Below are 25588 nucleotides of genomic sequence, written 5' to 3' on the forward strand. Positions count from 1 at the left end.
TGCTGTGTTTGTCTGACAACTCACTGTGTCACAGCTGGAAAACTCATTACTCATGAGGACTTCCTTCCCAGGTACAAGAAAATAAAGATGTATTTATTGAACACTTTCCAGGGCCATGGCAATGAGCGATTAACCCAAAAGTACACTCAAATATTAAGTTTGAATGTGAGAGAAAAGCCAAACATTAAGAGAATCTAAACATGCATACCGAATATTTCTTTCAATTATTTGTTCATTTTCAAAATGGAAACAATTCATATAACATAAAATTTCACACAGAAATTCTCAGTTTTAAAGTGTATAATTCAGTGGTTTTAATGTGTTCACGAAGTTGTGCAACTATCACCACTATCCATTTCCAGAATGTTCCACCACTCCAAAAAGAAACTCTGTACCTATTAGTAGTCACTCCCAAGTCCCACCCTCAGTCCCTCGCAGCCACTACTCTACTTTCTGTCTCAAAAGATTCATCTATTCTGGCCATTTCATATAAACGGAATCATACAATCTGTGGTCTTTTGTGTCTGGTTTCTTTCACATAGCATGTTTTCAAGGTTCATCCATGTTGTAGCAACTATCAATAGTTCATTTTTTTATAATGAACAATATTCCATTGAATGCATATGTCACAATTTATCCACCATTCCTTCATTTAAAAAAGTTTTAAACTGTGGCAAAATACACATAACATTTACCATCCTAACCGTTTTCAAATGTACAGTTCAGTGATGCTTAGTATATTCACATTGTTGTGCGGTCATTTCTAGAACAATCCTCATCTTGCAAAACTGAACCTCATCCCCTCCTCCCTCCAGCCCCTGGCAACCACTGTCCTACTTTCTGTTTCTACTAATTTGACTGCTCTACCTACCTCATGTAAGTGCAATCATACAATACCTGTCTTTGTGATTGGCTTATTTCACTTAGCATTAATGTCCATAAGCTTCATTCATGTTGTTGTAGTATGTGTCAGGATTTCCTTACTTTTTAAGGCTGAAAAATACACCATTGTGTGTATGTGTACATGTGTGTGTGTGTGACATTTTGTTTATCCATTAACAGACACTTGGGTTATAGCCATCTTTTGGCTTTTGTGATTAATGGTGCTATGAACACGGGTGTACAAATATCTCTTTGAGACTCTGCTTTCAGTTCTTTTGTGTATATACCCCAGAAGTGGCATTGCTGGATCACATGGTAATTCTACGTTTAATTTTTTTAGGAATTGCCATATTGTTTTCTACAGAGGCTGCACCATTTACATTCCCATCAATAGCGCACAAAGTTTCCTGTTTCTCCACATTCTCACCACCACTTGTTATTTTCTGTTTTATTAATTTATTTCCAAATGAGCATTAATTGAGTACCAACTACACCAAGGCTCTGCTATATACTTGGCAGAAACTAGAACTGGCAAGATGTTAAGTCACAGTCTCCCTGCTTTTAGGAACTCAGGGCATGATGGGGGAAATAGACATGGCCAACAGAAAGACTAAAATGCAAGGTGACAAGTGTTTAACAGAGATGGAACAGAGTTTTGTGTAAATACAGAAGAGGAAGTGAGGAATTATTGGGGCAGCCTTTACCTAGAACCTGATATTCAAGCTGGATATTAAAAGGAGCAAGAGGTGATCAGGTAGAGGTAGAAGAGTAATCCAAGCAGACAGAGGAGCACAGAGCTGATGGCCAAGATGGCCTCCAGGATGCCCCAATTATTCTCAACTCCCGGTAGTTAAGCTCTTGGATAATCTTGCCCTTATGCACTGAAACACTGAAGAGTTCTGACTCATAAAGCCAATAGGATATCGTGAAAATGATAGTATGTGACTTCCAAGTACATGCCATAGAAGACCTTGGGGCTTCCTGCCTTATTCCCACTTGGATCTCTCACTCCAGGGGAAGTCAGCCATTATGTCTTGAGGACACTCAAGATGCCTTCTGGAGAGTCCCAAATGAAGAGGAACTGAAACCTCCTGCCAGCCTGTCAGCACAAGAATGCTAGCATCTACTGGCCTGCCAATGGAGGAAGCCAGTCCTCCAGCCCCATTAAGCCTTCAGATGACAGCAGCTCTGGCCAACATCCAACTGCAACCTCACAAAACCCCCTGAGCCAAAAACACTTACCAAGTTTCTTGCCATTTCCTTATCAAAACCACCTCAAAGCCAAATAATATGTATTTGTTATTGTTTTAAGCCACTAAGTCTTGAAATAATTTGTGACACAGCAAGAGACAACTAATGCAGCTAGAAGCATGAGAAGACCTGGTATGCTAGAGAAATGGTGGCATGAGAGACCACAGCCAGAAACCCCAAGTTTACAGAGGCTTCTGAAACATGTCCATGTAAGGGCATGGCAAGGGCGCCATCTGGTGGAAGAAGGTGTGCTTAGACATTCCTGTCTTTCCTCTTATTTTTCCAGCTTGTTCTACCTAACGTTTCTCTGTAACACTTCTCCAAGGGCCACAGTGAAGTTCAATTACGTGGGCCACATAACCCCTTGCTTATAGATGCAAAAGCTAACTTCTGAAAATGTTGATTTAAGGTATTAATTATCCTCTTTGTCTATTCTATTTTCTCCCTTAGTCTCTCTCACCTATCTGCTCTCCAGGGGAAAACATCCATGGCACCAGGATTTGAAGCAGAAAGTGAAGACGCAGAATGCTGGAGAAGGGAAAGAAGGAACTAGGAGAACTTGATTATGAAAAATTAGAGTAGGTCTTGGAAAGCAGAGTCCAGCTGACAGTCTCTAGCTACCAGGGGAAGACTTTGCTCAGTGATGTTGTCCATGACTTTTGTCCCCTTCTGGTCTTTAGAGCCTTCCTATATCTTCCAATGTTCTCCCCAAATAATGTCTGGGAGTTCTTGAATGATAACCCTCAATTCTACAGCTGCCATGAGAGAACGAATAAAACTATTAGCCACAGTCAGCCCAAGGTCAGTGGTCTAGGCAGATCCAAGGAGGAAGGATTGCAGAGAAACTGAAATTTACTTTTGGAGTAAATTACTGATGGTGGAATTTCAGGTAAAGATATTGAAGAAAAATAAAATTCTTTTCTCTACTTCTCTCCTGGTCTCATTCTAAAGAAGGAGAGACAGAGTCCAGTAGACAAGCCTGGCTCCGCCACAAAGTCAGACTCTAAGAAGACTCATTCCTCTAAGAAGCAGGGGGATTTCTGAAGATGATTCAGTGGTGTGTGGGGGATTTGGATATGTCTGCGTTCTGGCTGTTTGGAGGGGGAAGTAATTACTTCTGGCTGGGGCAATCGGGGAAGGAGTGCAGATATTTGACTTCTGCTTGGATGAATGGGTTGGATTTGGACCCAACAAGTGGGAGAAGCGCACTCTACCAGGGCTCACAGCACAAGCAATGCAAGGGGACCCTAGTGCAAGGGGCACTTGAAGGTAACAATGGAGGAGTTCAGTTGGCCGAAGTTGAGGCTCCTGAAGGCAAGTAGCAGGGGATGAGGCCAGTAAATGCAGACTAAGGTGGTGGTGGTCTGGTTGGGGGAGCCAGTGTGAGATGACACATGAGGTTAAAATCCCAGCTCCCAGCTACATATTGGTGAGCGACATTTGAAGTTCCTTTGCATATCTCAATTCCTCATTTGTGAAATGGTGATATCCCTGGTAGGGTTATTGGAGGAGGACTAGATAAGTTAATGCCTATAAACAGCTTAATCCAGTGCCTGCTTTCGGAGGTAAGCCCTTTGTAAATAAATGCTAGTGTTACTAATGCAAAGCCATCGGATGCATGCTTAAAGAGCGATTAACCGGGCAACGAGGCGAGAAGTGAGTTGAATTGGGAATGGCTTGCCCAGGACCTTTTATACAATAGCTACTCAGGAAACTTTGAATGGAATTGCATTCTTTACTAGATATCGGGCATGCAGGGTATGATTTCTGCCTTTTGTAAGCTCATGGTCCCCAAAGGGCGAGGTAAAGTTCGTGGGGGGGATGATGTAGACGTAAATTCTTCAGTTTAGCTTCTCTCCAACTGTTCCCTTTCGGATCCTGAGCGAGACGTGGGTAGTGAGGGGTAGCGTCCACAAGTGCACGCTCCCAGGACTTCGCAGGATTTTACGAACCGTGGTGGGCAGGACAGAATTGGGCCGGGCCACTGCTGAGAAAGAAAACCGCGCAGGCGCAGTACAGATGAGGGCGCTCACCTGTTCTAGAGCGGGCGGAGCTAAACCCAGGAGCGGGGCCGGAGGCGGGGCGGGCGCGATGACGTCAGGGGGCACGCTGCGGTGCAAGCGCGTCCCGGAAGCGGCGGCGGCTGCAGCGGCGGGGAAGGCAGAGGCGGAGGAGGTTCTCAGACCTGCGACTTCAGAGCGGCCCAGGGAAAAGGCGCGTTGTCGGGGTGGGGCGGGCCTGAGGAAACGCTCCTAGGCCCAGTGGCCCTACCAGTGCCCCCTGGCCGTCCCCGCCCCTCCCTCACCGATCCAGCGACCGGGTAGGTGAGGTGCCACCTCCTCCTTACCTCCGTGTGTCCGCCGACGGTGCGGAGTTGGGGCCAGGGCGTCACGGGGGCCGCTCCCTTCTGGCCCAGCGACCTTGGGCGTGGCCTTCCCTGATCTGGGCCTCAAGGTCCCAGCAGGCTCCCGGGGCAGCAGAAGTGATGATTCGGCCCTTCCCGGCGCAGACCTGCTTCACCCCTTCGTGGGCTCGTACTTCTTGCCTGCTCTGGGCCTGTTCGTCCTACCTCCACCTGTGGGGATTTTGGGTTACTGGTGGCCCCTTTGTCACCTTCCCCTTCTCCCCCCAGATCGCAACCCATTGCCTGGGACTGGGTTTTGTTGCTGTGCACCAAGGTTCTGCCTCCTGGTTTATTGCTTATCGTTTGGATAGGACTGTGAAATTAGGAAAGAGGGTGCGAGTTCCTGTGGCTCTTATCGTCAGAGAAGGGAGTAGGGGTGTTATGAAAGCGATGACTGCCCCGTGGGGTTCAAGGAGAGAAAAGAGGAGGGTAATAGGCAGGGATGGTTCAGGAGGTTGTTGGGAATAGAAGGGAGAGGGAAAGGTTAGAGGATGCAGCGGGGTAGGAGAAAGCTCTGGAGTCCTGGACGATGGGCAGGTCATTCACTCATTCAGTGAGCATTTACATTCCCACTGTGTGCAGAAATAGTGGTGAATGGAAGACAGTCTTTGACTTGGTGGAACTCAAAGTTAAGAGGGGCAGGCTGGCAAGAAAGCAGGGAGTTTTACTTTGGTGTGTTAAATGCTGTTATGGTGAGTACATGATCCTTTGGGAGCATTGGGGAAGGTCTCCCAGTCCAGTCTATGGGTGTTGGCAAAGATTTCTCAGAGCAAGGAAGTGATGTATAAGGTGGTACCTGAAGGATGAGTAGGAATTAACCAGGTAAAGAGCAAGAGAAAAATATTTCAGGACATCGTTTCTCTTGAGACCCCAGGCTGCCTCCTGTCAGCAACCATGTGTGCTGGGTCTTGATAGTTTACACTCTTGATGGATCTGTGGGGGAAAGAACATTAGATGGAGAGTCAGAAGAGCAGGATTTTATACAGTTGACTTTTAAACAACAATGTGGGGGTTGGGGTGCTGACTCTCTGGAAGTCAAAAAGTGGACTGTAACTTACAGTATGCCCTCCCTACCTGCGGTTCTACATCGTGTAGAACAATAGTGTTTACTACTGGAAAAAAATCTGCGTGTAAGTGAACCTGTGCAGTTCAAACCTGTGTTGTTCAATGGTTAGCTGTATCTGGGTAATTGACTTCACTTTAATGAATGTCAGTTTCTTCCTCTATGAAATAGGCTTTCCACCTGTAGTCCTGCCTACCTCGTAGGTTTATTTTGGCATCAATGAAATAATGCAAGTAGAAGTGTATTGGGTTTGGAATTGCAACGCACATGTCAAGAATTATGGTTACAGGATGCAGACCTCAGAGCGTGAGGGGTATGGGCCGGAGGTGAGCCCCAGCGTGATTCCCGAGGCTCCCCCTGAGCTTCCACCTGCTCCTACCAAGTCCCCAGCGTTTGATCTTTTCAACTTGGTTCTGTCCTACAAGAGGCTGGAGATCTACCTGGAACCCCTGAAGGACGCAGGTGATGGTGTCCGGTATTTGCTCAGGTACAAATTTTATTTAGAATTGCTCTGACCTGCTGGGCCTTCTGCCTTCTTGCTCTGTAGTTGTGCTAACCATTTAGGCAGTGCCTGGGCTGTCCTTTCTGCCCAGAGGAGCAGTTCTGGGAGGTCCATTGGGCCTCTGGACTTATTCCAGGCCCACCTTGTGTCTCAGTCCCAGGCACTGGGAACCATCTGGCCTTTCCCCAGGGTTTCTTTTTTGTGGCTGAATAAGCTCATACCTCAGGACTGCTAGCTAGCCCTGACCGTCAGGCCTTCTATATCTAGAGCAGGCTTTTTTCCCTTTTCTCCCAATATTAGCATAATTAATATTAAAATTAAGATATAATTTTGAACATAAGCTAAAGAAATACAGATACCTTATGAATAATAAGTTACCATTTTCACTAATCCTTTAGGATTATGGATCACAAAATTTTTGTTCCTGTTTTGCTTTGATTTTCATTCTTGGTAATTTTATTTTTTCTTCTTTCACCTTGCTTTATTTCTCATTTTGCAGTATTTAAGTAAATCAACTGTACTTCAATTTAAAAAATTACAAATGTGTACCATTCTGCTCTCTAAATACTTCAATTTGTAGTGACTTTTAAAAATAAAGTAATGTCATACCTAACAAAATTAATGGTAATTCCTTGATATGGTCCTATACTCAGTTCATAGGCAGATTTCTTCAGTTGTCTCAAGAATGTCATTTATTATTGTTTTGGCCAAAGCAGGTTCCAATCCAGGACTGTGCATTCTGTATGGTTATCAGGTGCCTTAGGTCTTTCTCAGTCTCCAGTGGTGTCTTTCATGACACTGACTTGCTCGAGACTCTGCTGACTGTCCTGGAGAATTTCTTACCTAGATTTGTCTCATTGCTTCCTCCTGGTGCAGAGTGGAAATTAAATTTAAAGGTTGGATTAGATTCAAGTAAAAAAAAATTTTTTTTTTGCAAAGGTCATGTGTTCCTAATACTGATTTGTAATAGGAGTCACATAAAACCTGGTTGTCCTAAAGAACAGACCTTCTTAGTACAGACCTTCTTCATTTAGAGCCTGTGAGGGGGGTCTTAGGGGTCAGTGAACCTCCTGAAAATGCATGTAAAATTGCATCTGCACACATGTGTGTTTCTAGGGAGAAATCTTATTTGCTTTAGATTCTTGTGAGGGCCTTCAGCCTTCTAAGATGCCTGAGAGAAATAGGTAGGAGGCAGAGTGAGTGAAGTTGGGTTAACCTCTCAGGGTGCTTTAGAGTATTCCAAAAGGTGCTTACCTCAGTCTGGAAATAATGGGAGGTTTATTTTTAACTCTGGCCAAATTTTTCTTCTTTACCCCAGAACCCCATTAATTTATGACATTATTCATAGAGATGAGCTAGTCAGTGTTCCAGAGCAGTGTTCTCTACTTTTAGATGACTGTGCTGTTGGTAAGGGGTAGGGAGATGATGTAAGGAGGAACTTGTTTTGTAATCCCACCAAGACCTACAAGCTGAAACGAACTTTGGTCTTCCTTAGGGGAAGGTGTAGACTCTGGAGAGCACACGGCTGTGCTTTCTGGTGTTTTTTGCTGTGTGTGTTAGCACACGTGTGCATGCAGACGTATGTATGTATGATACACGTGTGTTTTGCCTTTTTGTGGCAAAGCACAAAAGTTAAATATATCCTGCCCTTCTCCTTTTCCAGCCCTGGTCGGTTAGCACGTCTTGGCACTACTGTGTTAGGTTTTTTCCATTTTATGAAATTAGAAATCTGAGCATGTGGTGAGACTGATTAAAGCTGAGTGGAGGAGGAGCATTGGGCCTAAAAAGCCCCCAGGAGCTGTGGTCTCCGAGCCACAGGGAGTTGGAGCACTGGTCTGTGAAAGTGGCTGTCAGATTAGTTTGTGCCCTTGATTGTTCTTTTCTTAGTAAAGAGGATTTGACTTTGAAGAGGGATCTAATCTTGAACTTCTATTAGGTCTGAAGCCTGTGGCTGCAGCAGATTTTTAAAAGACTCCTCTCTTCTGGGATCAGCTACTCCAGTAGGTGGGTCTCCACGACCAAAGTGTCAGTGAAGACATAAGATAGAATGAGAGAGGCTTTAAAGTCAGAGGGACCTCAGTGGCTATGTGATGTTTTCATTTCTGAAATGGGATTGGCCTTTGGCCTGACTTTTAATTTGCTTTTACCCTGGTAGCAGCTAGTAGATGGTTCTGGGGCCTAATGAGGGTGGTTACAGTTGGAGTGTGTGGACTTTGAAGAGAAAGGAAGAGAGAGAGAAGAGAGAGAGGTCGTTTCACTCCCTTACTCATAACTCTCATTAAAAAAATTAAAGCAGCTCATAAATTAGTAACCTTGTTTAGTAACTGTGAAATTCCCCAATTACAGCAAAAGAAAATGCATTGAAATTCTGAATACACTGCAGCTTACCTGTTGATTTTTCTCTTTGACTCGTCTCTTCTGGCTCACCTTACATATACTGACACTGCTCTTTGGAATGAAGGTGTCAGTGGCTTCATCATTACACTTGTGCTCCCTTTTCCCTATTAAATGTCCTTTATCAAGGACTAAGCCAGCAGCATTTGCTCGTCCTCAGCAACCCGTGCCTGGTTTTCTTCCGTCTTTGGGGGCTTCTGCATTGCCATTTGCTGATGGTTGGAGCTGGGTCTGTGTTTGCGTCTCTCTGTTTCAGTTCATCTTGGGCGTGTTTGCTGAACAGATGCTGACCCTTGTTTTGTCTTTGTTTTTTAATATATTAAGATGAAATCTTTATTAATTTTTCTCCTTTGGAATTAGTGTATGTTTAAAAGAAACTCCCACAGTTACAGAAATAAGAGAAAGTCACAAATGGAGTCAAAGAAATCCTTCGCATTTTGTTCCCTTGATTTCCATGTTAGATGAATCTTACACAGTGAATGTATATTCTTATGAAATCGTAAAAAGAATATGTTACATGTCAACTTTAGCTCAATAAATAAAAAGAATAAAGGAAAAATTTAAAGGGGAATGTTATCAACACCTCTTCAAGAAAATAGAACATTGCAAAACACAGGTTAGACAGTATTAACTGGGTTATAACATTAACAGATGATGTTATAAATTCTTCCTCCTGGGAGAAAGTTCTACAGGTCTTCTGGTTCTGAGAGGATATCTTTTCTCACCCTGGAGACTAATGTGTGGCCTCAGCTCCTCTCCCAGTCACCTGTCCAAGTGAGAGGCCCCTTTTTCATTTCTCCCTGATCCTCTGAGCTCTAGGTCCTCCTCTTGCTCCTAGCTTTGATGACCCACCTGTACACCCATCTCCCCTTCCCGGCTGGAGGGGCGGCTGTCTTCAGTGACCAGGACTCTTGTGTTGTAGGTGGCAGACGCCATTGTGTTCCTTGCTGACCTGCCTGGGCCTCAACATCTTGTTCCTCACCTTGAATGAGGGTAAGAACTGCTTCTAGGGACCAGGGGTCTTTTGTGAATGAATGTGGGGTCGAATTTCAAGATGCAGCCCTGTGTTAGGGAGCCACCGGTCTTGCCCTGGAGTTAGTGTCCCTCCGTGTCTGCTTGATGTCAGAACATGGGCTTGGGAGAGACCTGCTCTGGGCTAGAATCCTTGCTGGGCTGCTGGTGCAACCTCGGGCAAGTTCTTTAAACTCATCTGTTTAGGCCTCATTTTCCTCATCCCTGAAGCACTTACAACAGTGCTTTTCTCAGAGGGTGGTTGTGAGGAATGAGATAATCTACGTGTAGCACTTATTCAGTTCCTGACACGAAATAAGCAGCCAATACATTATAACTATTACCGTTCCCTTCTTGACTGAATGCTGATACATTGACCTTTTCCCATTTTGGTTTCCGGGGTCATTTGGGGACATGACATGGGGTGAAGGTAGAGGAAAGTGAGCTGACCAGGGATGTTTGCCATGTCTTTTTCTTTTCTCTGGCTCAACAAGTGAGCCTGGTAGGGGCTGCTGGGCAGTCACTGGTGGTGAGGGGTTCTGTGGCGTGAAGCCTTTGAGGCAGATGTGTGGACAGGTGGGTAGCTGTAGGGGTCATGGGTAGTGATGTCTTCTGGGAACCTTTCATGATAAGATATTCTGTTATCTAGCCCTTTCCCTGGTTGGAACTGGCAGACGGCCACAGAAAAAGCCAAACCCCTCAAGGGAAATGAGTGAAGGGCCTGGGACAGAATGTTCTGAGGAGCTGGGTCCTTTTTTTCATGCGTTCGTTGAATTCACATTTCTCAAGTGTCTCCTTTGCTCCCTGTGATTTCACTGGGTTGAAAATAAGCCCAGTTCACATAAGACCTCATCCTGTTTCATAGTACTTTTCTTTGCCTGACTAAAACTCAGACATCCTTCCCAGGCTGTTAGGTTTTTCTGAATACATTTCCAAAGTAAATCAGTTCGGATGACGGACATTTAACAAGCACTTCCTCTGCTCCCAGTGCTCTGTTAGCTTGCTTTGGGGGTACCATGTTAACATGCAAGAAGTTCCTTCTGTGGATTTTCTTTTAGCCTCACCATTTCTCAATGCACAGTGGTCTGTGGGATCCTAAACACCAAAGGAAAAGCTTCTGATCTGCCCCAGTGGCCCAGAGGTCAGAATGTTAGGCGTCGGGAGCTCCCAGCGGCCAGATTCCAAGCACAAGTCACCTGCTGTGTGCTAGTGTAGGGTTTTTAATATTTAAAAAAATGTGTCTGGGGCTATGGCAGTGACCAAGTGGGCAGAGTCTCAGTCCTCAGGAGCCTACATTCATGGAGGAGCCAACAACCATACCTGTAATCTGCCATGTGGTGATAAGTGTTCTGAGAAAACTAAAGCCGGGTTAGGGGGCTGGTGAGTGGGCAGGAGATACTGTATCATATGGGCTGATTGGGGAAGGTCAGGCAGAGCCCTGGGGGAAGTGAGGAAGTGAGCCTGTGGACACCCGGGTGGGCGGAGGCTCCAAGTCCTTACTGCCTGTTTATTTGCAGTTCTATTACTCCCTTAGGTGCCTGGTACTCGGTGGGTGCCCTGCTGATTTCAGTGCCCGCCCTGCTGGGCTACCTTCAGGAGGTTTGCCGGGCGCGGCTTCCCGAGTCTGAGCTGATGCGGAGGAAGTATCATAGTGTGAGGCAGGAAGACCTGCAGAGGGTTCGCCTGTCCCGCCCTGAGGCCGTGGCTGAGGTGAAGAGCTTGTGAGTATGGAGAGGGCCAGGGAGGTGAGGGGTGGTCACCGCACAGCTGCCACCACACCGAGTGCTTGCTGGGCACCAGCCACTGTACTGGGAAAACCATGGATGTTACCTCCTTTCATCTTTTTAACAGTTCTGGGAGGTAGCTGCTATGATTATCTTCCACTTATGGTTGAGGAAAAAGGTTTACCCTGGAAAGTGGCCACGCTGAGATGGGAATCCAGATCTAGCTGATTTCACAGTTTAGGGTCTTGACTAAGTACATGCGAACATAAGCCACTGCCTGGGTTCAGATCCCAGCTTTTCCATTTACTTGCTGTGTGACATCGGGCAAGTTGCTCAGCCTCCCTGTACCTCAGGTTCCTCATCTGTTACATGGAATAATAATAGTCTTACCTTATAGGTTGTTGTGAAGATTAAATGTATCTGGTGCCCAGTTAGTGTTTAGTATTAGTCTTTGTCACTAAACTATGGAGGAACTTCCTAGTTGTGACAGAGCTGGTACTTCTCAGGAAGCACCTGAAGACTGTTGGGTGATATTAACTGTAACAACTTTAGTGGCTCTCTTGACGTACAGCGGGGGGTTCTCATCCCTTTCTGGGCAGCAGAGGCTCCTGTGGAGCTCCAAAAAAAAAAAAAACAAAACTTATTAACAAGCTGGGGGCTGGGCCCTGTCCCAGAAATTCTGGGTCAGTTATCTGGAGTGGGGCCTGGGTGTCTGCAGTGTTTCAGAAAACTTTTTTACTTTGAAATGATTTTCAACTTACAGAAGAGTTGCAAGAGTAATATGAAGAACTTATGCGCTTTACCCACATAGATCAATGATTAACATTTTGCCACATTGGCTTCATCTATCTCTTCTCACATAGATGTTATTTTCTTTTTCCTGAACCATTTGCAAGTAAGTTACAAACATCATGCCTATTTACCCCAAATACTTCAGCATGTATTTCCTATGAACAGGAACATTCTTTTCCATATCCGCAGTCCTGTAGGACATTTGTATCAATTTCTCCTGATCTAGGATCCAACCCAGACTCGTACATTACATTTAGTTTTTATGTCTCTTTGGTCTCCTGTGTCCTGGAGTAGTTCCTGAGTCTTTGTTTCTCATGACCTTGACATTTTAAAATAGAACACGTTTATATTTTGTAGAATTCCTCTCAATTTGCAGTAGTTTAGTTCTTCATCATTAGATTCAGGTTTTACATTTTTGGCAGGAATGTGACCAGTGATGTTGTCATTGTATCATATCAAGCAGTGCATGATGTTACTGTGTTATTATGGGAGATTCTGACTCTGATTACCTTGGTTAAGATTTCTTCACAGTAAGATGACCATTTTATCCTCTAGAGTTAGTGATCTGAGGGGGGATACTTTGAGACTTTGTAAATATCTTGTTCCTCATCAAACATTCACCCACTGTGTTGAAATCCATTAATAATAGGTCTTGCCTTCATCAATTTATTACCATGATGGTTGCAAAGGATTTTCTAATTGTTATTATTAGCTGGCATTCTGTAAGAAAGAGCTTTTCCTTCTTACTTAATATCTACATGAATTCAAGATTTTTTGCTTTATTCAATGGGTTATAATCTGTTATTGTCACTATTAATTTTGATCTTATATTGTCCTAGATTTGGCAGTGGAGCTCTTTTGAACTGGCTCCTGTATTCTTTTGATACGTCTCCATCATTTTTGAGTGGTTCCTTATTTTATGGAGCAACAGGATGTTCAAATTCATCTTACCTGTTCCCTGTCCTAGCTCTCGAATCAGCCATTTCTCCAAGGAAACCCTTTAGAAACCAAGATCTGGGTGCTCGTTGCACAAGTGTGTGCTTGATGCTTCTGGGGTGCATCCATTAAAAAAAGACAAACCTTCCAAGTGAGTCTCCCCTACACCCCAGGTGGAGCCACATTGATCTACATCCTGCCATTTATCCTCACAGTTCCAGTGTATCTGTGAGGTGGGTACCCTACTCCTCATTATTATAGAGGAAAACTACATCCTTGGAAAAGTTAGGTACCCAGCCTCACACCAACAGCTAGGAAGAAACCAAAGCAGGAACCTCAGCAAGAGTTCCAAAAAGGGGGCCAAAGTGTATGAAGTTTCCCCTGAGCTCTCTGACCCCTCCAGTGGGTCTGAAGAGACTGGCCGTCCCTTGCCAGCTGTGCCTGTGAAGTCCTGGGCTCTGCTGCCCCAGAGCTCTGTCAAGCCACATGAGCCAGTGAGGCTGGGCATGCAGCTTACACAAGCCCCCCCCCCCCCGCCGTGTTGTGTCTGCAGCTTGATCCAGCTGGAGGCCTTCCTGAGCCGCCTGTGCTGCACCTGCGAGGCTGTCTACCGCGTGCTGCACTGGGAGAACCCCACCGTGTCCTCACAGTGAGTGCCCCTCCGCTCCACTGCCGGCCCTGGAGGCCCCCGGGCAACGCCAGCTGCCTTGGGAGATCCCCTGTCGCCCTAGCTCAGGGGAAGAGACCCTTAGGCTCCTGTATGCAGACCCACATGTGGGCTGGTGGGCTTGAACGCACTGCTTTTGTTTAGACACTTTTTCAGTGTGGTAAAAATATTTTAATGAGAGAGAAATAGCTCGCCATTAATCTCCCACCCTGCTACAGCAACTGTTCTCACGTTTGGATTGCCTTCTAGAGTCTGTCATATACATATGCTCTGTAGCTCATAGTGTATGTGAGGTTCCTTTTTTTAATTTTCCACTTATCGTTGTATTATAAGTGGTTTTCCACATTCTACATAGCTTTTGGAATTACTTGTAACACCACATTAGTATAGATGGTGATTATACTGTTATTTATGGAACTATCCTGTTATGTATTTAGTCAGTTTCTGTTTTTTAATTATTACTAACCCTGTAGTGCCTGGTTTTATGGGTTTAGCTGTAATTTTTTGAAATTCTTTTCCTTAGAATAAATTCTAGGATGAAACTATTGGATCAAATGAAATGAATGTTTTTGAGTCTCTTTATAGATGAACAATAATAACAACTAGTATTTGTTTGGTCTTCCCTCTTCCCTGGTGCCCGGCTCTGTGCTCAGTGCTTTGCATGGTAGTGTCTCCACCTTGGTAGTGACCCTTTGGGGTCACTATTTTAATCCCCACCTTAACGTGTGGAGGAAGTAATGCTCAGAGAACCAGGTGGCTTTCGTAATGTCACACAGCAAGAAGTGGCAGAGTGGGATTCAGATCCAAGCCTGTCTTATTCTAGACCTGGAGGAGTGATGTGTGTTGAGCCAGCCTAGGTGGCCCCAGCCTTGGCCACCGCTGCTGCCTCACCTATCAGTTGTTACCAACCGGTGACCTGTTGGTGGTTATAAATCCTTCTTCCTCACTTTATTTTCCACTTGTCTGATTATCAGATTTTGTCAGTTTATTAATTGTTCCCAGAGTTGTTATTTGCCTGGACCCCTAGATGAGTGTGCTCCAATCCAGTTCCCTTCTTCTTTTTTTTTTCCTTCTAGTACTTACCGAGTTTTATTTTTCATATTTACATATTTAATCCATCTAGAATTTTTTTTAACATTTTGAGTTATAGTCATTTTACAATGTTGTGTCAAATTCCAGTGTGGAGCACAATTTTTCACTTATGCATGAACATGCATATAATCACTGTCACTTGTTTTTTCGCTGTGAGCTATCACAAGATCTTGTATATATTTCCCTGTGCTATACAGTATAATCTTGTTTATTCTACATATGCCTGTCAGTATCTAAAAATTTTGAAATCCCAGTCTGTCCCTTCCCATCCCCCCCACCCCCTTGGCAACCACAACTTTGTATTCTATGTCTGTGAGTCCAGTTTCCTTCTGATCTTATGAATTCCTGATCCTGTGGTTCCTCTCTGTCGATCCAGATTTTATGGGGCTCTTCTGGGCACGGTTTGCATGCTGTATCTGCTGCCGCTGTGCTGGGTCCTTGCCCTTTTAAACAGCACCCTCTTTCTGGGGAATGTGGAGTTCTTCCGAGGTAAGCCCTGGAGAGTCTGACAAAGGTGGGGCCCAGGCCAACCAGCTCAGGGCTGGTTAGGCTCCTAGCTGATTGTCTGTTTGCTGTTCTTTCCACAAGGGGGCAGCACCACACTAGGGTCATCCCTTGGAGAGTGGTGGGTGGTGGGCTTTGACTCAAATGTTAGGTGGGAGACAGGGGAGGCTGCTACTAGGGGTTCCTCTTCCTTCCCCAGGCAGAGGAGTCACTGCTTACATGATATGGTGGCTTCTGGGAGATGCGAGAGAGATGTTTTCCCAGTGTTGCCACCCACCTCCCAAGATGCAGCCCCCCAGAAGCTGCTGCCTCAGTGAGCAGTGAGGCAGTGTGGCAGTCTGGAGAGGCCTTCAGTCATAGAAGCCTGGGCCTGTACATATGTTTGGGTGATTGCTATACTTGTTTTCCTCCCTGTGGTTGGAAATTAATTATAGAAGCCATGATTTATCAGGCACTTACTACATTTAATCTTTCTTCAACAATCTCATGGGGTAGGTGTTGGTATATCTGTCTTGTTTATGAAGCTTAGATTAGGTGACTTGTTCAGAGCTAGGAGGGAGACTCTTTCCTTTAGCAGAGAGTTGGGTGCTGGAGGAGGAGGCCAGCTTGCTGCAGTATTGGGTATCCCAGGATTCCACTCATTCCATCCTGTTTCTGCCTCCCACCCTGTTCTGCCTGCCCTGGGTAGTGGTGTCTGAGTATAGGGCATCTCTGCAGCGGCGGATGAACCCCAAGCAGGAGGAGAATGCCTTCAAGAGCCCGCCACCGCCCGATGCTGGGGGGAGGGGCACCCTGCCCGACTGCACACCTGTGCCCACGCCCACAGAGGTGAGCCCCCGACCATCAGGGCAGAGCCTGCTGCTGGCAAGTTGCCTGGCCTTCTTGTTACCAGCTTGTTTGTACTGCATAGCTCCTGGGGTGGCCTCTGTGTAGTTTCTGCTCCTTCCTAGACCAGTCTCCTCTGAAGTGCTTAATGATAATAATAATAATTACAATAATAAGAGCTACGCTGTGCTTTATTGAGTGCTTACTCTGCCATTCTGGGTACTTTATAGGCGTTAACCCCATGAGGTATGGGTTATTTCTGAGAATGAGATGATTCTCCTTTGCAGAGGAGAACACTGAGGCACAGAGTGGTTGTCCAAGGGCGGCGGGGCCAGGAATCCGACCCAGGCCCTGTGGTCCTAGAGCCATGCTCTCGGCCGCTGTGCTCTCCACCTCTGTGGGTCGTTTCGTGCCTTGGCCCCGTCTGTCTGTCCCTGCTAGGTTACAGAGAGCTTTCTTTTTCGTGACTTCCTTCTTTCTGCAGTTGTGCCATTTCCTCTGGGGCAGGAACCGTTGTTTTGAGAAACCTGGATGCTGGCTCAGGGGAGGTGGCCTCTGCCTCAGGGCAAGGCTGTCATAGAGTCTCTCTCCCCAGGACCTCACGCCAGGCAGCGTGGAGGAGGCTGAGGAGGCCGAGCCCGATGAGGAGTTTAAAGATGCAATTGAGGTGGGTGGCCTTCCTGGCACCCTCAGCTGACCAGGTCAGAAGTTGGGTGGTCTGGGAGCCATGTGGCTTCTCATGTTCCAAGTCTGGGTTTTTAAAATTCTCTTTTATCTAAGTGAGAAGCTGAAACTTGCTCTGAGCTAGAACTCACTGGTTGAACGGGTGCCACTGAACCTCTGCCCATCCACTTGTTGACCTAGTCACCTGTCCTGGATGCCCAGGGCAGGGGTGGCTCTGGAAGCCTCTGGGAAACGCCCTCCTGAGGGAGGTGGATCATTTACTGCCCTGGCTGGGTACTGTGGGCTTGATGCATCTGATGTGGGGAAGGCAGGCAGATTGAAGGAGGGCACTGCCTGGGTCTCTGACTGCTCTTCTGCAGGGTGAGGTCTGTAAGATGTCCTTTTTGAGGGCAGGAAGTGGAGGGTTGGAGAAGGTGGTTGCATGGCCAAGTGCTCGGTCAGAGAAAGTTAAACAGTCTTCCTGGTTTTAGGACAGTGGTTTACATGGGTAGTTTGCAGAAGTGTTTTATTTAGCATGCAAAACTTTAAAATAATTTTTGGAGCCAATATTTAAAAATGGAGAGATTTTAGTGAAAACTCTGGATTTTCAGTTTCTCTAAAAAATCAGAAGCTCTGAGAGCCCTGAGTCTGCAGCAGTGAGTATAGCTGAGGAGTGACTGTCTCCTTTAGAAAAGTCACAGTCCCCACCACTTCTTGTTATCCCTGTTTCATGAGCCCTAGTGATGGTTACCATTTATTGTCATATTTGCACTATGGCTTTTCTTACAGTAGGAGATCATTTCTCTTTATGTCTCTTTGTAAAGTGGGAGATACAAGATATGGAGATCTTGTGAGTTTTTGCTAGGCTGATTTGCACCCAGCCTGCTTTACATTAGCCTCGTCCATGGGGACATTTACGTTTTCAACGGCTAAGATTTCCCCAAGACTTGAATATATGACTGTGGACTCTGAATCTTGATGGTGGTGGTAGGGAATATAGATAGAGCAGGGGCTTTCAGTCATTTTTGTTCATGACCTACAGTAAGGGACACATTTTACATCTTGACCCAGTTCACGCTTATGTCTGTGAAATACATAAAACTTAATTGAGACACAAGTTTCTCAAAAAACACCTTGTAAGGGATATTTTCTTTCCTGTTCGAGTCTGTTCTATTAAGATAATGACCCACCAAATTAATTTTGCTCATTCTGAAAGACAGTAGTATGCAGCTTCTCCCAAGCTTTTTTGATGTTGGGATCCTTTTATAGGGGCCTCTGTTAACCTTGTCTTTTGGGATGTGCTCAGACGAATTCAGAATAGCACTTCGCTTGGGGTCCCCCTCCCAGCAGCTTCCTCCTCCTTGCTATCTCTCTCTCTGTTTTCTTTCCTTCTCCCCCGCACCTTGGGAGGCAGGAGACCCACTTGGTGGTGTTGGTAAGTAGGAGCCTTGGTGAGGTGGGCAGGGGCTGGCCAGAGGGAGGGGGCCAGGCTGGCGGTCGCCACGCCTCGCGGATTCTGCTGCGCACACAGGCTCCGGAGCCCTGCCACAAGGCGGGCAGGACTGGAAGGAACTGTTCCTGCAGGAGGATGATGAGGGGACCCCATGCCCAGCAGAGGACGAGCTGGCCCTGCAGGACAACGGGTTCCTGAGCAAGAATGAGGTGCTGCGCAGCAAGGTGTCTCGGCTCACGGAGCGTCTCCGCAAGCGGTACCCTACCAACAACTTCGGTACGGCCTGGGGAGGGTGGGCTGGGGCGCCCTTGTCCCGGTGCCAGAGGAGCTGGGTTTGACGAGAGCAAGGAGTAAAGCTGTGTCCGTGGGACCCTGGGAAGGTGGCAGATGCACAGTGGGGCTCTCCAGGGAGTGAGCGTGGGTTCCCTCTTGTGCCTCTGTCCTTATCAAACCTTACTGAATCTTGTGGAAGGATAAGGAATTCACTTCCGGAAATGCCACTTCAGGACGGTAGAGGTGTGATCCTGAGACAGGCAGAGCCATGGCAGGCAGGGCTGCAGAATGACCGGGAACTGACTGTGGAGTCTGATAGCTCAGTGCACATCCCAGCTCTGCTGAGTGTCCTTGAACAAGTTATTTAACTTGCTTGTGTCCAGTTTCAGCTCTGTAAAAGGGAGATAAAAAAAGTTGTTACCTCAAGTATTGTTGTAAGTCTCGAAGAGAGAATGCCCATTAAGTGCTGGCACAGTGCTGGCTGGTTCGTAGTAAGTGCTTAATAAAGTGCACTGTTAATGTGAGGGCCCTGGTCCGTCCTGCTGATGCCCAGGAGCCTGTCTGGATCTTTCTGACCTGGGTGGAAGCAGGTTGAAGCAGACAGTGTCTTTCTCTGGACATGATAGATCCCTCATGTCCCTTTTCCAGAGCCGAGTTTGTAGATTGGCCAGTTCTTATTTTAATGGGCATGGGGCTAGTCCAGGAAGGCGGAGAAGGGCAGATGACTGTTAACACAGCTTGTAGACCTGGTTCTGATCAGGAGGCGGGAGCCAAACCAGGTAAAGTTACAGCTGAAGCCTGGAGAGCTGGTGACTTGGGAGTCACCCTGGACTTGAAGCAGAGCCTTGTTTCTGCCTGGTGTCAGCTGACAGGGAAGAGGATGGTGTGGCTGCACTGTGAGTTGTGGGGCTGTGCCCTGGGAGAAGCCCTGGGGTTTATCTTGAGGCATTTGACCCCAGGTGCTCAGGGCCTGCCTCCCTGCCCCTGCAGCAACCAGGGCAGTTGTTTCCTGAGCATTAGATCTCCTGGACATGCTTTTCTTTCTGCTCGGTGAGTGCCCCCAGTCATTCAAGATCCCTTTCTTTTATTTGTGATGATCGCTGACTTGCGGAGCATTCTGTGTTCAGTGCACTTTCATGTACGTGGTCTCATTTAGTCCTAACGGTAGATGTGACAGGAGCGTGCAGTTCTGATGGGCTGAGAAGCAGCCAGGTTCCAGAAGTCCCAAGTGGCACTAGACAAGAATTAATACTCTTGCTCTGGCAAATGATACTTTTATATCTATGAATTTTAAGTAAAGTCTTCCACTTTATAGGTGAGTAACCTGCAGTTGAGAAGAGTGATTTGCCCAAAGTCTTTCAGCCAGTACACAGTTGAGCTGTGATCCAGGTCCTCTCATCTGACTCCCATGTTCTTTCTAACTCATCATCCTCTCCTTGCCGTGTTGTCTGAAGTGCCCTGGTATTATCCCGTTTCTGTATTTGGTTCAGATAATCCTTGCCAGGATGGGTGAAGGCCTTTCGGGTTCCCATGAGGATGGCAAAGGCAGAAGATGCTTCTTTTCATAAGCCCCCCGTCTATTGACTACTTGTTGTCCCTTCCCGAGATGTTCTTGAGCTCTTGGCCATGAGGGCAGGTGTAGCAGCTCTGGTCTTGGGTCTGCCTCCCACATGCTGGATGAGTGAGCTGCTTTGGGGGCCATTCTGTTCTGGCTGCCAGTGGATGATGGGGTGCACGGAAGGAGTGAGGGCAGGCGGATCACGAGCTTCTCTGTGGCCTCCGAGAGGGAGAGTCCTAGTGGAAAGGGCCTCCTCTCTCCTGGAGGCTCCGTGACTTGCCATGGCTGGTCTGGGTGGTCTAGACTCCTCCCTGCTTTCTCTGCCCGCATGGCATCATCACATGGTGAATCAGGACTTTGGAAATCGGGGCAGGAAGAGTTTGTAGGTTTCAGAAGGGAACAGGGGTGCTCTCTTCCTCCTCGTGCCTGCCGGAGCTGGTGTCAGCACACCGAGCCCTCCCTGCCCCAGGCCTGTGCCCGGGTATGCTTTTGTTTCACTGGACTGCCTTGAGGTGCTTGGCCTTGGTACTCCATCCAACTGAGAGGAATCTTTGGACGTGGGCCAGAGTGTCAGTCTTTAAGTAGCACCTTTCCCGCATCCCATGCCCCTGCCTTCCTTGCTAAAGAGAGACAGAGGTGGGCTGCCTTGCCCAAATTCTGGGTGTCGGGGACAGAGGCTTGGAGCAGCCTGTTTCCTGGGTTGGCACCACCAGCCAGCGGCCCTGGCTGTGCTCTTCTCTCTCCTTTCCTCTGCCAGGGCCCCAAGCTGACTGACAGCAACAGCATTTACCTTAAGCCCGCTGGTCTCAGGTTTCTCCTTGCTCTAGCTAAGGCCCCTCTTCTTGAATGCAGGGAGTGTCCTTCATCATGAGCTGCAGGGGATTCTGGCTGGACAGAGGAAGGACTTATGTAGCTGTCAATATCACTGGGTCTGTGTGTGAAGGTGAGACCCAGTGCTCTGTACCTCACCAGACAGGTGTCTGGGGAGGCCTAGCGGTGTGCCCTGAAGCTGATAATTGCTCTGGCCAGGTCATAGGAGGCCTTTGGACCCCAAGTTCTGGAAACCTTCAGTAGTTTTATCCCCTCTCAGGTTTTTCTAGGACCCAATTCAGCTTCCTTCTGGGCCCACAGCCCTTGGTTGGTCTTTCTGGTACCCTCCTGGGAGTACCTGCATGCCTGCTGTGGCCCCCTGTCTTTTCTCCCCTGATTCAGTGCCCCCTGCCTGAGTGGAGATAGGCATTGAATCAGTCAGGATTCCTGGGGCAGCCCTTGGAACCTTCATTGTTCTCATTAGCATCTGCTTCTGCGTCTGGAGTTCCTTGAAGTCATAAGGGCCTACTGTGGCCTTTCCTCTCCACCATCCTTTTGATTTCTTCACTCACCTGCGTGTACCCTCTTCATCAGACTACGTCCTTTTGCAGCCCACCTTTTCCATCTTGAATTTTCCTGGAGCACAGCTTCTTTTTGGCCCATTTCCCTTGATGTGACCTGTAAAAGAATGATTGGTCCCCCTTCCCGATCCTTCATCTCTTCTTACACCTCCCTTGCCTCCTCCCAGCCGTTTTCTAAGCTGCTGTTGACTCCTCTGCCATTATCTGAAACCTTGTCACCTCGTCTTGTCTGGTGGTCTAGGCAGGATCTCTCTCCCAGCTCTACCTTGCCCCATCCTGCACACCACTCAGCGCCTGTGCCCCTTGCCCTGCAAGATTTCTTGGAAGGTGCCTGGTTCAGAGCTTCTGTCTTGGAGTCTTCAGGTGACAGAAAGCGTCTGGTGTTTTAGGAGGCATTTCTCTCTTTAGCTGTGGGTGGAACATTTGTAAGGAGACACTCAGAAGGGGTCGTGTCAGGCAGGTTTCATGTGAGATCGTTGGATGCCTGTTGTCAAGTCCCTGCCAGCTTGGTGTGATTTCCAGGGGGTAGGTTCTGCTGGATGCTCTTCGGTTTTGGCTGGACTGACAGGTGAGGCCTCTAAGTGCCAGGAGGGAGCAGGGATGGCAGCTGTGTACAGATAGTCTGGGACATTGATTCCCAGTAGCCATCAGTTTTCCTTCTTAGTTGAATCCCTCCTTCTGTCTCTGGATAAGGACTTAGCTCACTTCTCCCAGCCAAGGAGTTTGGGCTGGGCTGGCGTCCTGAGTGTCCCCATTTAAAAGAGCCAGGAGCAGCTGGGAGTTGAGAGGCTGGGCCAAGGCTGAGCTGCTGTCTCTGTTTCTCAGGGAGCTGCACAAGCTGCTCGGCCACTTTCTCGGTGCTGAAGAAGAGGGTAAGTCTCCTCGAGGGTGTGTTTGCGGGGGACTTGGGACAAGATGCATCGATGAAGTCTGGCTCCTCGGGCCACATGGGGCCTGGGGTTTCAGGTTTGCTCAAACGACCAGGTCTCCCCCTGCTCCTCTGCCCACTCCTCCAGCCTTCTGGTGGGATGTTCTGTTTGCTCTCAGTCCTGCCTTACTCGGGCACCTCCCCAGTCTCACCGTTGTCCCAGGTTCCTTGGGTGGGATCAGCTGGTGGAAAGGAGGGGGTTCCTGGGGGCTCTAGCTGCCCAGGGGTGGGGGATCTGATACTGACTTTGGCTCTTGTGTGCAGCGGAGCTGCAGTAACTGTGGAAACAGCTTCTGCTCTCGGTGCTGCTCTTTCAAGGTGCCCAGGTCCTCCATGGGGGCCACAGGTGAGTGGTGCGGGCTGGGGGTCTGGGCTGCGGGTGGGTACGCCTGCTTCGCATGTCCTCTGAGAGGATGCTGCTTGTGGGACGGGAGCAAGGGGTCAGTGAGCGATCAAGCGAACTCGAGATCTCCATCTCCCTTTAGCAAATGAAAAATGGAGGTATCTGACACATGGGCGAGAGTATGTATAACGAATCTGAATTATGAAGCATAATAATGAATACCTGTGACTGCTCCACTAAAGTCACAGAACAGAGCCTGACCACCACCCCGGCCCCCCAGCGCCACCCACTCCTGCCTTCCCCAGCGACACCGCCGTCCTGAATTTTACTCTTTTTCTCTTCACCTTGGTAATGCTTTTAACAAAATAAAAAAGTAATTTCTTTTCCTTCTATAAAAGCATTACATACTCATTGTAAACAAAAAAACCAAAAAATAGAGATAAGGCAAAGGAAGGAAAACATTCCTAATCTCTCCCAGAGAGAAATGTCCTGCAGTCATTAACGCCATCAGACACACAGGATAAAGACAAACGCACGTTCTGAAAAATGTGGGAGCATGTGTTACGTACTGCTTTGTAATATGTTTCAATGTTAAATGGAGTTTTTTTTTTCTCCATCCTTTGTCATGCTAGTACCATATGCTTATTCTAGAAGATTTGGAAATTACTATACAGAAGAAGAAGAAAGAGAAAAATAATCTTGTAATCTTACTATCCAGAGATGATAACCACTGTTAAAACATTTTGAAATACTTTCTTCTGGTATTCTATTGAAAAAACATTTAAAAAGTTATTCTCCTGGTGCCAAAATAATTTCTAATGCATAGAACATCTGAGAGAGGCCTACTGGTGTCATGGTCACCTGCAAAGTCCCCGGTTCCCATGGAAAGAGAAGTTGCTGAGGGCAGGCTAAGGATCTGGGTCAGGAGGGTGTAGGCTGGGCGATGGGTAGTCTGTGTGGGGCTTTGGGGGGTGAGGAGGTGGTGCTAATAATTGGGGCCATGAGCCAAAGGACACGAGGAAGCGTCTCACCAAGTTCTTCCTCCTTTTCAGCCCCTGAAGCCCAGAGGGAGACTGTGTTTGTGTGTGCCTCGTGTAACCAGACCTTGAGCAAGTGAGAAGAGAGAGGGGCCAGGGGTCCAAGTGGGCACCTGTCCCTGGGGCCAGCAGTAGACCTCACTGTCCCCACCCCTAGCTCTATGTGGCGTGTGCTGGGCAAATGTGGCCTGGATGCTAGGTAGGCCTCCCCTTCCTGTCCTCACCGTCTCCGGCCGGGCTCTAGAACTGCTCTCCACCCCTGCCGACGGCCAGTAATGGCCGTTCTCAAGTCTAGACGGGAGAGGAGCCCCTGGAGGGACTGGTGTGTTTGCTCTACTCTGCCCTGGGCCAAGTGAGTGCACAGGGCTGGGCAGGGAATATAAGCTAGAGGGCAGCAGTGAGCCAGGCCTGGTCTTGACTGGGCTCTCTGAGGCTCAGGGCATCTCTGGAAGCCTGGGAATTCTAGGCCAGAGGTCAGAGATTGGGAAAAGAGATTGTCCCCTGCCGGTTTTTGGGCCAAGCCCCTGGCCTTTGAGAGCCTCAGAAGGGCTTGTGTCATGCCCCAGCTCTACTGTCTCGATGTCCCTCCAGGCGTCAGGATCTTATTTCCCCACCAGAAGGTGTGGCCAGGGCTGACAAGACCAAAAATACTTCTAGAAACAGGGTTGAAGTTTCCAAGTTTCCCCAGAGGAGAATGGGTCTGGGAGGGCCTAGTAGAGTCTGTTAGTATTAAGCAGAGCTAAACATGGGGAACCCCCGCAGCTCAGAGGGCCTCAGACCCACCTTGCAGAGACTTGGGCTTACAGAATCTCAGGCCACATCTTCCCGTGGTGTCTTCTGCTCCACTGGGTAGGTGCCAGGCGCTCAGACCACTCCTACTCCCCTTGTTCAGAGCCTCAGGCACCTCCTCTGGCCCAGAGCCACACTCCCCTCCCTGGCCCCTTGTCCCATGGAGAATGAAATCAGGTGAGCAGAGCAGAGGTCCTGAAGCCCTCGGCCCTGGGGGACCTGGGAAGTGTAGGATCCCACTGGGCTGGGTCCCAGATCCCAGGGCTGTACCCCAGCAGGACAGTCTCAGTTAAGGGCTAAGGCCACTAAAGGTCCTCGTCCTCTCTCCGACAATTTCACGTTCACTTCTGGGCACAGTGTCTCTCCCTTCGCCATGAGCGGGCTCAGGCACCCCTTCCTTCCCTCGGGAGCTGGCCTGCTGTTTTGAAGTATTTATTTATTTATTGCGTGGTTCCTGGGAACACGTGGCACAAGGAATGGAATGAGGAGAATGGGAGGCTTCTCCTACCCTTGGATGCTTCCCTGGAGTCATGGGCTGCCTGGGACCCAGAGCCCTGGGAGGTGGAGACATTTCTATATGCTGAGCAGGGACCTGAGGAGGCAAGCTAGGGACACAAGGAACATCTTAGGCTGCTTTCTCTCCAGGCCAACCAGTCTAGGAGCTGGGGACCTGCTCCAGGCCAAGGGGATGAAAGTCCCTGGGGAACCAGGCAGGCCTTGGTAACCCCGTTCCTCAGGTTACTTTGTCCTCTTAAGAGGTGAGAGTTACATACCCCCACTTTATTTACACTGGAGAGGAACTAAAAGGATGTCTGTGTATATGGAGAATTGTCAATAAAAAGGCCTCAAGCTTTTTATGTCTTCGTCCTGGTCCTTGCATGTACCCTCTCCCTGAGGCTAGAGAGCCAGGTTCCCCCCACCAGCACCAGCCAAGTTTGCAGGACAGGGTGGAGGGGCCGTGGAGGCGGAAGTCAGGGTGTGAACTGGGGGTGGGGGAGGAAAGCCGTGCCTTGTGCCGGAGGTGCTCAGCACGGTGTTTGTGGGATTGAATTGAGGCTCGTCTTGTGACCAAACTGTGAGGGCCGGGGCTTGGGGTTGTGACCAGA

General features: G+C 48.0%; 1 protein-coding gene across 3 annotated transcripts; it reads left to right on the top strand.

The window, feature by feature from the left end:
• The first annotated feature begins 4253 nt into the window (after window positions 1–4253).
• Window positions 4254–25339, top strand: ZFYVE27 (zinc finger FYVE-type containing 27). 3 transcript variants are annotated; one of them, XM_072971723.1, is made up of 12 exons: window positions 4254–4457; window positions 5890–6087; window positions 9419–9489; window positions 11042–11228; window positions 13513–13608; window positions 15095–15207; window positions 15911–16050; window positions 16643–16714; window positions 18295–18439; window positions 22211–22257; window positions 22578–22659; window positions 23709–25339. In XM_072971723.1, the coding sequence occupies exons 2-12, from the start codon at window positions 5891–5893 to the stop codon at window positions 23771–23773; spliced, it is 1215 nt and encodes a 404-aa protein (XP_072827824.1). In that variant the 5' UTR covers window positions 4254–4457; window position 5890; the 3' UTR covers window positions 23774–25339. The 3 variants fall into 3 exon arrangements, with proteins under 3 accessions (XP_072827824.1, XP_015100152.1, XP_006210608.1); XM_006210546.4 differs by having other exon boundaries at window positions 4436–4453; XM_015244666.3 differs by lacking the exon at window positions 16643–16714 and having other exon boundaries at window positions 4262–4453.
• Window positions 25340–25588: the final 249 nt, after the last annotated feature.

The sequence above is a fragment of the Vicugna pacos genome, chromosome 11 (assembly GCF_048564905.1).
Source record: "Vicugna pacos chromosome 11, VicPac4, whole genome shotgun sequence".
Taxonomy (NCBI): domain Eukaryota; kingdom Metazoa; phylum Chordata; class Mammalia; order Artiodactyla; family Camelidae; genus Vicugna; species Vicugna pacos.

Excerpts from the sequence above, each read along its gene's own strand:
- ZFYVE27 (XM_072971723.1), top strand. The coding sequence starts at position 5,891 with ATGCAGACCTCAGAGCGTGAGGGGTATGGGCCGGAGGTGAGCCCCAGC. Across the intron at positions 15,208-15,910 it reads GAATGTGGAGTTCTTCCGAG|TGGTGTCTGAGTATAGGGCA; the intron begins GTAAGCCCTGGA and ends TGCCCTGGGTAG. Across the intron at positions 16,715-18,294 it reads AGTTTAAAGATGCAATTGAG|GAGGATGATGAGGGGACCCC; the intron begins GTGGGTGGCCTT and ends CTGTTCCTGCAG.